Here is a 15664-nt window from a genome sequence, read left to right as displayed (position 1 = left end):
CCTGCATCCACCTCAGAAAAGGTGCATTTATTAGATGTGCCAATTCTGGCACTTTGCCCAGCTCTACCCACTTGCCTTGGTTTGGTGGCAAGGGTAGTAATATTTTTGAGGTTGATGTCAGCTTTGTAATGTCAACTGACATCAAACCCAAGGGTTATAATGGAGAGGCGCTTATCGGACGCCCCTATTACTAACCCCATAAGTTTAAGTTAAAAAGCACACACATAAAGTCCTTTATTTGAAATAAAAACTCCCCAACTCTCTTTTACCCATTTTTTATTATCCAAAATAAAAAAACAACGTAGCTACATCTGGATGCACTGCTAAGTGATGGCATAATGTGAATGCTCAGCCCTGTATCCAATTTGGGCACTTTGCCTAGCTCTTCCCACTTTTCTGGTGCGGTGGCAAGTAGGGTAATGATTGTGGGGTTGATGTCAGCTATTTTATGGTCGCTGACATGAAGCCCACAGGATAGTAATGAGAGGCGTCTTTGAAAAGCCCCATTTACTTACCCCATAGTTAGATTGTAAAAAAGTCAAAGCCAGAATAAATTCCTTTAATTGGGATAATAAAAAGCAGACTTATATTCACCTTCATGTCTAATCTATTGAAGCCCATGTCATCTGTAAAAGACAGAAAATAATAACCATAATACTTACTTTACGTCTAATCCACCGATGCCCTTGTCCGCTTGAAAAGAAGAAAAATAATAAACAACTATATCCCTAGTCTGTCCGACATGAAGATAATCCACGAATAGTAAGGTTGCACCATAATATACATGTATATACTGTATATATAATAAACATATATATAATAAAAATAATGAGATAGATAGATAGGTAGTTAGATAGACTTAAAGATATTCTTATATTCTATAGCAAAGCAGTGATAGTTATTTTAGACCTACGTGAAAAAAAAGAAAAATAAGAATTTCTGATTGACCTCACAGACTATGCTAGTCATGTCACACAAAAATACTGGAAATCCAACAGACTAGCAGAAATGCCAGTATGAACAAAGTAAATAATTTATATGATTGGCAATGACATTAAATGTGTATGCATTTATTTTGTCATTTAGCGCTGATCCAGAAATTATTGGTAAAACTTGGGAATTTAAAAAAAATGCAAGTAGAAAGCCTCAATTTGAGCAGTGTGATCATGATTTATATCAGTGCTGATTGAAGAAAACTACAGGCAAATGGGCATAATTTTTCAAAGCATTATAGATAGTGTCATTGGTTAAATATCAATATATCAGATTTATGCTTCCAGACAAAGATTTAAAACCAATTATTGTACAAAAAACATGGCATAATATTTTTCATTATGCTATATTAATGACATCAAAATGTGTGTACGCCTATAAAATTTATTTCGGCTCTGCTTTCTGTATTAAGCTTAAATGTTTTCATTCTAACTGTGTCTATTGAAATAGTTTCAATAATTACAACTTGGAATTTAATTCTTTTTCATTGAAAGGGAGAACCTGGAGCTAAAGGAGAGCTGGGATTAAAGGTAATGTATTGAACTTGAAGCTGAAATATCTAAGGGCTTGTTCACAATTTTGTCAGGTTTCCATTGCTGCCTGCTACATTACTCAGCCCAGTAAAAAAAGCTTGACAGATCCCATTACTTGTCAAGGGAATTCATCTAATGCATTATGAATCTTAAGAAAAATGGAAGCCGCAGCAGCAGTATGAAATAAAGTGCTAGTGCTAGCACACAAAATTATAATGGGTCACCATGTTACCCCTAGATGTGTTATTTAAAGATGAACAAATGTACAAATGTGTTCTTGTGGAATTGAATTCTAAAAATTATAAATTTATTCAAATTAATATTGTCCATAACATGATGTTTTGCAATTCATTCCGCATGAATTCAGCAATATAATAGTCAGCTGTTGCTGCCATTTCACTGAATCATAGAGGGCAAAAGGTTACAAAATAATAAGCTCACCACACATCTGTCCTCTTGCCCTTGCAGCCCACCACCTGGTCCCTTGCATTTCTTTTTTTTCACCTACCTATATCAAATACATCCTCTCTGGCCAGCTTTACTCTGTGCTCGGGCAGGCCTCTTATGTCACTGTATGCTGACTACTTCTCAGGCGCCCGGTGACACCATAGGTCTAGTCATGCTAGAAGACCCTGTCGTAGAGTAAAGTAGGCTGGAAAAGATTTTTGCAACAGATGAATGCAAAAAGAAGGGAAGAGACATTGAGTACTAGTTGACAGGATGGGTGAGAGTTAGGTGAGTATTCGTTTTTTTTTCTTTTTCTTTACATCCCACATTTATTATGTTCTGAGGTCTAGAAACATCCCAGAGTATAATGAAGAACTTGTAAATCACAACATACTACTTTAATGTAAATCAAATTTTCCTGGAAAATCCATGTTATTTATTAAACTCCAATCTTTTTAGATGCCATTAACTATAGTGAAAGGTTTTTTAGAGCGAAAATTAACCATTGCTCTTGGCTAAAAGTTCAGACTCTGAGAAAAGGATCGCTTTGTAACTTCAATATTACTTATTACGGTATGGAAATATGTGGTGGGGCAACCTTGAAAATAAAAAGAAATCAATATACTGTTCTAATTTTTTCAGCACTCCTGATCACTTATTATATAAACAGTATCTTGATTTTTTCCCAGGTTGCCACACTACACATTTCCATACCATAATAAGTAATATGGAAGTTACAAGGGTTTGTTTAAGATGAAAATAAACAGCCATGAGCTGAAAATGTGCTAATGTGGGGAAAAAATATATGACTTCTCTTTTCAATCCCTTGCTGCTCTGGCACTGCTACTCTGGTGTCTCCTGTCCAGCATTGATGACATCACTTCCACATTTCTTGTGATCACTACAGCCAATCCAGAGATATAACTGGAGGGGGCAGTTGGGGCCCGTGCCCCAGGCGTAGTTAGCATGGAGGGAAGAGGGGACGATATGGAGGGTTTCCTACACAACAAAGGATTTCTGCTGCAGCCACCCTACATTCAGAACACCTCTGCAGTAAACCACCGCTTCTGCAGGAGTCAGGCGGCTGCAGCAGTGATTGTCTGATTTGTTACATCCAGGAGATTCATCCTTGCTCCCAGAGGCATAACTTGAAACTCATGGGCCCCGATGGGAAATCTCCAACGGGGCCCCCAAATATTTTAAATCTTTAATAGCAATAGTCTTTTTCTATAGGCCAAAGGGACTTTTAGGGCCCCCTAGGCTCCAGGGCCCGGATTGCAACCCTTGCACCTGTTGTAGTTATACCCCTGCTTGCTCCTCATAGTCATGCATATAATAGAACTGCTTCTGTTAGAGATGATGTCTTTGTAAGGGGCGGAGTCTCCCACATTATTGTGCAGAGTTCATACCACGAAGCGGCAGCAGTGTATGCAGTTAAGTAACACAGAGGTGTTTTTGCAGGATGGAGCTGTATACAGGGGGTACAAGGAGGGCTATTCTTCAGTACAGAGCTATATGTAGGAGAGAGAGAAGTGATATACTGCAGGATAGAGCTACATACAAGGGATCAGAGGAGTGATGTACTGCAGGATGGAGTTGTATACCAGGGATGAGAAGAGTGATATTCTGCAGAATAGGTCTTTGTACAGAAGGGGGGTGAGAAATTGATATACTGCAAAATGGGCTATATGAAGATGAGAGGAGTGATGTTCTGCAGGATGTGGCAGCATATTTAGATGAGCGTATTGATATTAACGCCGTATGCAAGTCTGTTTGCTGAGTGTTTGGAACAGAAACTGATTGGAGTTTTGAGATTTGGAAGAGGATTTGAAGAGTTTCCTCCCAGTTTCAACTCAGTTTTTGTTCCAAAAACAGTTGTCCTGTAAAAACAAGTGACTGTTTAAAAGTCAATTTGAAAAAGCAGCAGCACTAAGACCACCACATGGCCTCTTTATCTAGTCTACGTTTTCTGCTTAAAAGGGGAGGAAGAGCTGATGTAAATTGACAGAGTGGATGTATTGAATAGGTAAGCCATGATTATTTTTTTAACACATTTCCAGCTCTTACCCATTTAGGAAAAAAAGAAAATACATTTTTAAAGGAACTTCAGGAATATGATAAACATCATGAATAGAAAAAATAATTGAAGATTTGTTTCCAAAGTTCTGCTTGAACTTATACATGAGTGTATTTTGCATCAGTATTTTACGTAAAAAATGGAAGTGCAACAGAAATACAGGCAAAAATGGAAAGATAATTCTCCCACATTTTGGACCAATTCCTGGTTTGGGGTTTACAATATCCAAGTGAAATAATGATCAGAATATACCTTATCGGCCTTACTATTGTTCTATGTGATCTTAACTCTATCCGTTCAGTACAAAAACATTTTTCTTTTGACACTCTGTCAAAGTTAAATGGATTTGTATCATAGGCCAACATAGAGTATGCCAAGCTCACCTGCTTTGAAAGCATATGTAGGTGTTGCGGTTGTATTCTATTGCTCAATCCTACGTATATGCGTGTTAGATCACATACCTGTTTTATTTACAGTGCACGTGTACTATAAAAGTGATATTAATGTTTACTTGATTTTCTAATAAAGGGCGAACCAGGACATCCGGGATTGCCAGGATTTGCAGGTGCTCCTGGTATTCAAGTAAGTTATATACTGTTTTATACTTAACAAAGCATTGTACTAGCTGGCTGGAATGCATACAGTTTAGTAGCAATTAACCATTTTGGTCTATTTTATTCAAATGGGAACCGTACTTTTAACAAACTTAAGAAACAGCTCAAGTCCTTATTGATCAATGCAAGATGGACTGTCAAGTTACACAGGTCATTATGAAAGTTGGAGAATGAAGGCCAAAGGAGGAGTGAGGTGCTAAGTTAGAAAACAAGCAGGAGAGACAGTTAGTGATGAGTGATTCCATACGCTGGATTCACAAGCGCACAGCTTAGTAGTGCTATTTGATGTCTTACATGCTACAGCCTCTTTTCTCAAAAAAAAAAAAAAGATCAGGAATCCCTCATTTGTATGTTTAGTAAATTGGAGGCATCATAGCTGTTAGTTTCATCCCAATAGCTGAGAGTCAATTGCAAAGTAAAGATAAAGCTTTTAGAGGGGAAAACTACAAGATACAAGTCCTATAATGAGGAAAACTATTATTATTCTTATGTGCATTCATGTCAGTTTCTGATTAAATAAATTAAAAGTCCAGTATAATTTGCCCTTTAAATCTAAATTTATTGGATTGAGTTCTCTTATGTAAATATGTAGCTTGCCACAAGATACTCAGTTATTAATTATTAATATTTTGTTTATGTTTTAGGGGCCACAAGGAGAACCTGGATCTACAGGACCAAAAGGATCACCAGGAGAAGTAGTATGCATTGTTTTGTTTTATAGTAATCATATACAATATTTTAAATATTGGCATGGTTTAATTCGGAATGTAGTGAATCTTCTTGATTTTGACTTTGATTCTATGCATTTTGAGAGGATTTTGACCCAAGTCTTTAGAAGGCATCTGATTGAGAATTAGTTATTCCTTAGTACACATGGAAAACACTGCAATTGTTTTATTAAAGATGATCAAATGTGAAGAAGCAAAAATAGCATGCTGAATGGATCCTAGCAATTGTATTTTTGATTTAAAAATTTGCATGCGGAGATTTGGTTTATATAAAAGATTAATTATAAAATAAAGTAGATCTTTCTGCAAATTATAATGATTGAAGGAATCTAGTAGGTTTATAGAAGATATGAAGTCCATTATTTAATTCACTATGGTCTCTCAAATTAAGACAATTTCGCAACCTAGCCTTTTCGGATTGCTAGAATCATAGAATGATAAAGTTAGAAAGGACCTCCGGGGTCAACAATAAAAGGTTAAGGTTTTGCAACTGTTTGACTAGTCAGTCACATTTAACATTAGTATGCACTACAACAATGCTGCTGGCTATTGCAGCAATTGACTTTCTGTGAGTTTACCAACCTAGTAATCTCTTTATTTATGGTTAATTTGCATTCCATCAATTATACATATATATATTTTTTTTGTGCCCCACTGTTCCCTAAACCACAGCATACTGAGTTGAAGGTACATACTAATCCAGCACAACTTCTTCCAGTTTATTTATGGGAAAAGATAGACTATTTTGGGGAAAATAAGTGGCCAGAATACATGAAGAATACAATTTTAATATCAGGCCGTGTTACTGGTTCTGTGATCTTTGGTTCTAGAGGCTATGTCAGTGGTAGGAACCACTCAAGCCATTTCTCACACCGAGGCATCTGTAATCCAAATCAGGAGTGACGATGATGATCACAATGATGATGATTCTGAGGTGGACAAGTCCTGGGAATTAGACATGGGTATTGAGGAGGTGATGTCATCAGAGGAGGAGGTTATTGGCTTTGACCATACACAGAAAAGGCAATGTGTTGTTGAAACAGCATCTGAGTCAAAATTTGCTTCTGTGGTCAGTGCTGGAGCATGTGATATCGCAGCTGCTGTTGATGTAGGAGGCTTACGAGTGCCTTAAAGCTCTTGTAGTGGTTGTGATGGTAGCGAGTCCTATTTGCAGGAATCTCTGGTGTGGGAATTCTCTTCCATGTTGCCGGAAGACAAATCTGTTGCAGTGTGCAGACTGTGCTCAAGGAAGGAAAGGTGGATACATGTCTTGCTGGTAACAAGTCTGCACTCGCTAGTAATGCTTTGTCATTGACATCAGCCCCATCATCATCCTCACCTATTGCTTTCCATACACTTCCTCTCCCTCAATTTAATTGTCTGTTCTCCTTTTGTGTTTCAAACACCTGCATTCAGTTGTCTAATTACATTGAAATTGTACTCCAAAATATGCAAGTGGCCATGGTGACTGCATCTGGGCAGAATTTTCCCAGTAGCATCCTGATCGAGATTGTGAGAAAGATCGAAAATGTTTAAAATTACCAAACCAAAATTCTTGGAATTATTTAAGTGAACTATGCTTTCAAAAAATAATAAATTTTTCAAAAATTGTTGTATTGGGGGAAAGAAGATTATTAAAAATAAGCAATCTACCACCAGGGATGAAATCTTCAAATATTAAAGTGCGGGTGAAAAACCAACATGTTTCTAAAGTGGTAATGTTCTTGTTCTTGGTATATGTTGAAGTGAAAAAACATTTTACTAAATACTTGAAGTTTGTTCATCACCTTTATTTCCATCTATGAAACCTTGCCTAGGTGACTAGAGGGGGAGCAAAGAAGGTAACAAATTCATAGTATGTGATTGCAGGATATCCTGACTCGATGAGAGATATATATCAAAATGTGCATGGAGTAATATTTGTACACACATGGCAATTCCTAGCATATTAATGATAGTCATTAAAATCTGTGTATGCACATGTGGACACTGATAACGTAACATAATTAGGAATATATTAGTATTGTAACATAGTATATATTTTCAAATTTAAACCCTGAGGAACCCTGGTATTTAACGCAAAAACCCAGCAAGCATCTCTGTTATGTAGAGATTGTTCTCTGTTACCACCCCGATTATAAAAAAGAATCTGTTCTATAGCAAATACCACAGAAATAGATACATTTTTGTTAAGTTTATTCATAAAATATCTGTCAGCGCTGGACTGGAAATATTCATTTTACTTGGTTGGTAAATGACTTTTAAATCTGAGTTTTTAAACCTCTCGTGGTGCGACCTGTTGTGAACTCTGTTTTCAGGCTCCCTCTTGAGGTCACTGGTGGTATGGTGTGACTTTTGCTTTGGGCTCCCCCTGGTGGCTTTGTTTGTTATCCTGCTGGTCTCTGGCTATCAGCTGGTTCGTTATCCTCTGGGAGGTTCCTATATAGCTCTGTTTTACTTCCACTTGTTGCCGGCTGTCGATGTAATCAGTGCTACTCAGATTCCTTCTGACTACCTCGCTCCCAGTCCATCCAGGACAAGCTAAGTTTTGTTTGCTCATTTTTTGATCAGCAGTGTTTATCATGTTTTCTTGTCCAGCTTGCTAAAATGTGATTCCCTCGCTTGCTGGATGCTCTAGTGGACTGAGTTTCTCCCCACACACCATTAGTTGGTGTGTGGGTTCTTGAAATCTCAGGATGGATATTTTGTAAGGGTTTTTTATTGATCGCATAGACCCCTGCTCTATTTTCTGCTTTCTAGTACTAGTGGGCCTCTTTTACTGAATCTGATTTCATCATTGGGGGCTTCTATATCTTTGGGGATTATTTCTCTGGAGGCAAGCGAGGTCTTTCGTTCTCTTTAGGGGTAGCTAGTTCCTCAGGCTGGCTCGAGACATCTAGGAATTTTTTAGGCACGTTCGCTGGCTACCTCTAGTTGTGTTGGATAGGTTCAGATTTGCGATCAGTCCAGTTACCATCTCCCTAGAGCTTGTCCTTAGTTTATTCACTTGCTGGTCTATTCGTGATCCTCAGCCACTAAGGATCATAACAGCGACCCATGTATTTCAAATCACATTATGAACACTGTCACGGATCCCTCTCCGTGCTGCCGCTAATTTATCACGTACTCGCTCTCAGCATGTGACTTGGGGGTTGTGCCTGCAAGGGAAAATCTATCTCCCCTCTCTCAGTCCAGCATTCAACCTCTGTCCTATGCTGTAATGGGAGCATAAATCACACACTGACCCAGGCCACACACCTGCTCATACACGCTGCCACCACTCACCGAATACATGGGTGATGAGTCCCGGAAATTACTAATACTGTCTACCACTCATACGGATCATACAGCTTACGGTAATGGATTTTTTTAGAACATTCAAGGTTCAACTTGTTAAAGTTTTATGCTTTAATACAAAAAGGTGCAGTGCTTCCAGTAGGAAAAAGGTATAAAAATATGATAATAAAAAGACATACAGGTATGCAAACCAGTATAAAATAAACAGGAGAAAACTTACAGAAATGGCTTACTTTGTAGTCTGCTTTTCTGCTCCCTGAGGGGGGGTGAATATGGAGTTGGTGGAACACATCAGCTTCCCAGGCTTGACTTGACTTGAGCAGCAGCAGAAAGGGAATAATGTACAATTCTACACATGAGTATATATGAGAATTTCATTATTTAGCAACGACTTGAGTACCAATGTCATTATTATGACACCAAGCAACTTGAGTTTTATTGTAACCTCCTAAAAGTAGAAAAATATGACAATGTGGCCCACAGACTAAAAAAATGTTGTGCACCACTGTTCCAGGGACTCAGAATGGCCTAAGGCCCCCTTTACACAACTGTATAAAACCTCTACAGGAAAAAGCAGTACAGGTGTCATCAGTGTTTTGAATCAGTGTGCTATCAGTGTACATCTGTGTTTTTCTTGTATAGATAAGGAAATAATAAAAATACAAAGCTTTTCCTATACTTTGCAATATTAAACACGTACAGCACACAGATGGTACATGGATGACATCCGTGTGCTGTACGTATTTTTCACAGATCCATAGACTTGTATTGGTTCTTGTCATCCATGCTGTCGCAAAAAAAGGAACATGTCCCCGTGTGGTTCACATTGACATATGGCCCATGTAAGAACTCAGACATGTGCATAGTACCATAGATTATAATGGGCACATGTGAATGCCGCATGAACTGCAAACATGAACATGTGAAGGAAGCCAAAATATTTCAGAATTCCTTTAAAATAAAAGAAACATAATAGTTGAAAGGTGGAAGTTAAGTGGTTTTCTCCAGCCTATGGTTTAATTGGATTTAAGAATAAGGTGATTAAGGGACTTCATCTATTTAAAATGTAATGTACAGTAGATTAATTTATATTATAATCCTGTGCTGTATTTTCAAGTGTGTCATGAATTTGTAAACTTAGAGATATGAAAAATTCCAAAATTTTACTATTATAACAGGGATTACCTGGAGAACACGGAATACCAGGAAAACCAGGCACCAAAGGAGAAAAGGTATGGTTTTTTTTTACTTATTCTTTTTATTTAGCATTAAAGTTGCAATGTAGTTAACCCCTTCATGACCAGAGCTTTTTTCTTTTTTCACTCCCCTCCTTCCCAGAGCCATAACTTTTTATTTTTCCGTCAATGTGGCCATGTGAGGGCTTATTTTTTGCAGAACAAGTTGTACTTTTCAACGACCCTATTGGTTTTACCATGTCGTGTACTCAAAAACAGAAAAAAAATTCCAAGTGCAGTGAAATAGCAAAAAAAGTGCAATCCCACACTTGTTTTTTGTTTGGCTTTTTTGCTAGGTTCACTAAATGCTAAAACTGATCTGTCCTTATGATTCTCCAGGTCATTATGAGTTCATTGACACCAAACATGTCTGGGTTTGTTTTTTATCTAAGTGGTGAAAAAAGTTCCAAAGTTTGCAAAAAAACAAAAAAAACTAAATTGCGCCATTTTCCGAGACCCGTAGCGTCTCCATTTTTTGTGATCTCTGGTTGGTTGGGGATTATTTTTTGTGTGCCGAGCTGACGTTTTTAATGATACAATTTTTGTGCAGATATGATCTTTTGATTGCCCGTTATTGCATTTTAATGCAATGTCGCGGCCATTTAGCGATCAGATAATCTTTTTTTATTGATAGATTGGGTGATTCTGAATGCGGCGATGCCAAATATGTGTAGGTTTGATTTTTTTATTGCTTAATTTTGAATTTGGCGAAAGAGGGGTGATTTGAACTTTTGTGTTTTTTTTATTTTTTATCACTTTTTTTATACTTTTGGCATGCTTCAATAGCCTCCATGGGAGGCTAGATGCTGCAATAACTTGGTCAGCTCTTCTACATAGCGGGTGATGCTCAGATCGCCTCTATGCAGCAGAATTACTGCATTGCTATGATCGCCGACCACAGGGTGGCGCTCACAACAATCCGGCATCAACAACCATAGAGGTCTCAAGGAGACCTCTGGCTGCCATGCCGATGCACCGCTGACCCCCAATCACGTGACGGGGATCAGCGGTGCATGTATTTCTGGCCCGATGCCCGGAAGAGCAAGTTAAATGCTGCTGTCAGAGTTTCACAGTGGCATTTAACTAGTTAATAGGTGTGGGCGGATCGCGTTTCCACCCTCGCCTATTGCGGGCACATGTCAGCTGTTGAAAACAGCTGACATGTCCCGGCTTTGAGGTTGGCTCACCGCCGGACCTCACCTCAAAGTGGGGCTTCTGATGTCGGATGTACTATCCCGTCTGATGTCCGAAAGGGGTTAAAATAAGTTATCAACTATCAAAGGGATAGGTGATAACTTGGTAATTGATGGGTATCTCAGCAATGCTTTTTCTCAGAATAGCAACTTTTATCCACATTCCAAGACTCTATTAATTCTATGGGGCTGCTGGAAAAAGCCAAGCTCAATGCTTTACATCTCCAAAGAGAATAAATGGAGTGCAAGCTGAGCATGCGCACTAATGCTGCCTTTCTAACAAGTTATATAATTCCCCATTCTGCTGATCGGTGCACGTTCTAGAGGATCAACCCCCATGATTAACAAGTTACTACCTCCACTGATGTTTGTTTTAACTGCACAACTCCTTTAAAAAGTATGCCGAAGAAAAATTTTAAATCACTTGTGCATTTAGTGAATCGTTTCAGATTGTGTTTGCTTGCTTACTGATTCATTGTTATATTTAATACAAAGATATTATAGAATAAGATGTAAGAATAGTTACCTTGAGCTGTAAGACTAAGATGTAATTAAGAGAAAATAACTAAAAAATTCACTTAGTAATAGTTGCTAAGAAATAATTATTTCACATTTTAATAATTTATAACACCCACTTGTATTACTATAACTTCTTTGATTTTCTCATTAGCAAAGTTGTCTCTTGCAATGTAATAAAGTTTATGCTAAATATTTTTTATTTTTTTCAGTATTATTCTGATTATGTGACCATTTTATGTACTAATTATATCAATATTTAACCGCAATATTACACCTCAACAGAATGGTACAAAATAATTACAACTTCTAGCACAAATGATAGAAAGCAATGATATGTGGATTCTGTTTAACAGTCTGTGTTTCCATGCTTTAAGAACATGTTAAAATGCTTATTATCTATTTTTCAAAGGGGGATTCAGGGGGTCCCATTGGATCTCCAGGTCCTCCGGGTTCCAAAGGAGAACCTGGACCAGCAGGATTTGGATTACCTGGAGAACCAGTAAGAATTTATGCTTTATTACTCTAGTCCAGCAACTAATTCAATTACAAGCTGTGTATACTGTTTAAATATATATATATACAGTACAGAGCAAAAGTTTGGACACACCTTCTCATTTAAAGATTTTTCTGTGTTTTCATGACTATGAAAGTTGGAAAATCCCCCTGAAGGCATCAAAACTATGAATTAACACATGTGAAATTATATACTTAGCAAAAAAGTGTGAACCAACTGAAAATATGTCTTATATTCTAGGTTCTTCAAAGTAGCCACTTTTGCTTTGATGACTGCTTTGCACACTCTTGGCATTCTCTTGATGAGCTTCAAGAGGTAGTCACCGGGAATGGTTTTCACTTCACAGGTGTGCCCTGTCAGGTTTAATAAGTGGGATTTCTTGCCTTATAAATGGTGTTGGGACCATCAGTTGTGTTGTGCAGAAGTCTGGTGGATACACAGCTGACAGTCCTACTGAATAGACTGTTAGAATTTGTATTATGGCAAGAAAAAAGCAGCAAAGTAAAGAAAAACGAGTGGCCATCATTACTTTAAGAAATGAAGGTCAGTCAGTCCGAAAAATTGGGAAAACTTTGAAAGTGTCCCCAAGTCCAGTGGCAAAAACTATCAAGCGCTACAAAGAAACTGGCTCACATGAGGACCGCCCCAGGAAAGGAAGACCAAGAGTCACCTCTGCTTCTGTGGATAAGTTTATCCGAGTCACCAGCCCCAGAAATCACAGGTTAACAGCAGCTCAGATTAGAGACCAGGTCAATGCCACACAGAGTTCTAGCAGCAGACACATCTCTACAACAACTGTTAAGAGGAGACTTTGTGCACCCGACCTTCATGGTAAAATGGCTGCTAAGGACAGGCAACAAGCAGAAGAGACTTGTGTGGGCTAAAGAACACAAGGAATGGAAATTAGACCAGTGGAATTCTGTGCTTTGGTCTGATGAGTCCAAATTTGAGATCTGGTTCCAACCACCGTGTCTTTGTGCGACGCAGAAAAGGTGAACGGATGGACTCTACATGCCTGGTTCCCACCGTGAATCATGGAGGAGAAGGTGTGATGGTGTGGGGGTGCTTTGCTGGTGACATTGTTGGGGATTTATTCAAAATTGAAGGCATACTGAAACAGCATGGCTACCACAGCATCTTGCAGCGGTATGCTATTCCATCCGGTTTGCATTTAGTTGGACCATCATTTATTTTTCAACAGGACAATGACCCCAAACACACCTCCAGGCTGTGTAAGGGCTATTTGACCAAGAAGGAGAGTGATGGGGTGCTACGCCAGATGACCTGGCCTCCACAGTCACCAGACCTAAACCCAATCGAGATGGTTTGGGGTGAGCTGGACCGCAGAGTGAAGTCAAAAGGGCCAACAAGTGCTAAGCATCTCTGGGAACTCCTTCAAGATTGTTGGAAGACCATTTCCGGTGACTACCTCTTGAAGCTCATCAAGAGAATGCCATGAGTGTGCAAAGCAGTGATCAAAGCAAAAGGTCGATAGTTTGAAGAACCTAGAATATAAGACATATTTTCAGTTGTTTCACACTTTTTTGTTACATATATAATTCCACATGTGTTAATTCATAGTTTTGATGCCTTCAATGTGAATTTACAATTTTATAGTCATGAAAATACAGAAAAATTTTTAAATGAGAAGGTTTGTCCAAACTTTTGCTCTGTACTGTATATTCTTATATATCTTTGTGTGTGTGTTTGCGCTGTGTGGATGGATGGATACATAGATAGATAGAGAGATAGATAGATATAGGATAGATAGATAGATAGATCTATAGATATATAGATAGATAGAGAGATAGATATGGGATAGATACATAGATAGATAGATACAGGGCCGGCGGCAGCACCCGGCCTACCAGGGCAAGTGCCGGGGCCCTGAAGAGACAGGGGGGCCCACTCACACAGTCATAGAGCCATCTGGCTGCTTTAACCCTTTCTACCCTTTCAATTTGCGCTGGCACAAGCATATTCTCACTGTCAGTGCAGGGCCAGGCACACATAGGGGTTAATTAAGGACACAGCCAGCGTGACATTGTGGGCGGAGAGTTCTCCTGCTCTGCTCTCCTGGCTGTGTGCACTCCTGAACTTATCGGAGGAGATGGAGCTCCTACCAGCACCTGAGTGAGTGCAATGCTATATTGCTGTATGTTCTGACAGTCTGGGACTGGGTGACCTGGGGCGGCCATGGGCTGGGCGGCTGCAGCTGATATATATATATATATATATACTACAGCAGCCGCCCAGCCCAGGCCCCCAGCACAGCCTGTATAGATACAGTGTATATAATATATATACAGGACAGGTGCTGGGGGCCTGGGCTGGGTGGCTGTTGAAGTATATACACTGCACAGTACTTCTCCTCCTGTATATATACACTGCACAGTACCGCTCCTCCTGTCCTGTATATATACACTGCACAGTACCACTCCTCCTGTATATATACACTGCACAGTACCACTCCTCCTGTATATATACACTGCACAGTACCACTCCTCCTGTATATATATATACACTGCACAGTACCACTCCTCCTGTATATATGCACTGCACAGTACCACTCCTCCTGTATATATACACTGCACAGTACCACTCCTCCTGTATATATACACTGCACAGTACCACTCCTCCTGTATATATACACTGCACAGTACCACTCCTCCTGTATATATACACTGCACAGTACCACTCCTCCTGTCCTATATATATACACAGCACAGTACATCTCCCCTGTATATATACACACTGCACAGTACCACTCCTGTATATATATACCGCACAGTACCACTCCTGTATATATACACCGCACAGTACATCTCCCCTGTATATATACACACTGCACAGTACCACTCCTGTATATATATACCGCACAGTACCACTCCTGTATATATACACTGCACAGTACCTCTCCCCTCTATATATACACTGTACAGTACCGTTCCTCCTGTATATATACACTGCACAGTACCGCTTCTCCTGTATATATACACTGCACAGTACCGCTCCTCCTGTCCTGTATATATACACTGCACAGCACCTCTCCCCTCTATATATACACTGTACAGTACCGCTCCTCCTGTATATATACACTGCACAGTACCGCTCCTCCTGTATATATACACTGCACAGTACCGCTCCTCCTGCCCTGTATATATACACTGCACAGTACCCCTCCTCCTGTATATATACACTGCAGAATTTACAATAGCTATCACTCATGTAAGAAGTGAAATCTGGCATTGTACTATACCTATATTTATCTGCTGTATCTGGGCATCATGAATCGTGGTATGTGTTAAAGGGGGGGCCCACTGAGACTCTTTCGCCCGGGGCCCTCAAAAACCTGGAGCCGGCCCTGGATAGATAGATAGATAGATAGATAGATAGATAGATAGATAGATAGATAGATAGATAGATAAATAGACAGAGAGATAGATATGGGCAGCACGGTGGCTCAGTGGATAGCATTGCAGCGCTGGAGTCCTGGGTTTTAATCCCACCTTGG

General features: G+C 39.2%; 1 protein-coding gene across 2 annotated transcripts in view; it reads left to right on the top strand.

The window, feature by feature from the left end:
• COL19A1 (collagen type XIX alpha 1 chain) overlaps positions 1–15664 on the top strand; it is a 1614879-nt gene that overhangs the window by 1156593 nt on the left and 442622 nt on the right. For both annotated transcript variants that reach the window (XM_077289962.1, XM_077289964.1), the window contains exons 22-26: positions 1488–1523; positions 4579–4632; positions 5309–5362; positions 9868–9921; positions 12046–12135. In XM_077289962.1, coding sequence (XP_077146077.1) covers positions 1488–1523; positions 4579–4632; positions 5309–5362; positions 9868–9921; positions 12046–12135 — 288 coding nt within the window. The remainder of the gene's footprint in view (positions 1–1487; positions 1524–4578; positions 4633–5308; positions 5363–9867; positions 9922–12045; positions 12136–15664) is intronic.

This window comes from Ranitomeya variabilis, chromosome 2 (assembly GCF_051348905.1).
Source record: "Ranitomeya variabilis isolate aRanVar5 chromosome 2, aRanVar5.hap1, whole genome shotgun sequence".
Taxonomy (NCBI): Eukaryota; Metazoa; Chordata; class Amphibia; order Anura; family Dendrobatidae; genus Ranitomeya; species Ranitomeya variabilis.
This window is presented reverse-complemented; position numbering and strand designations above follow the sequence as displayed.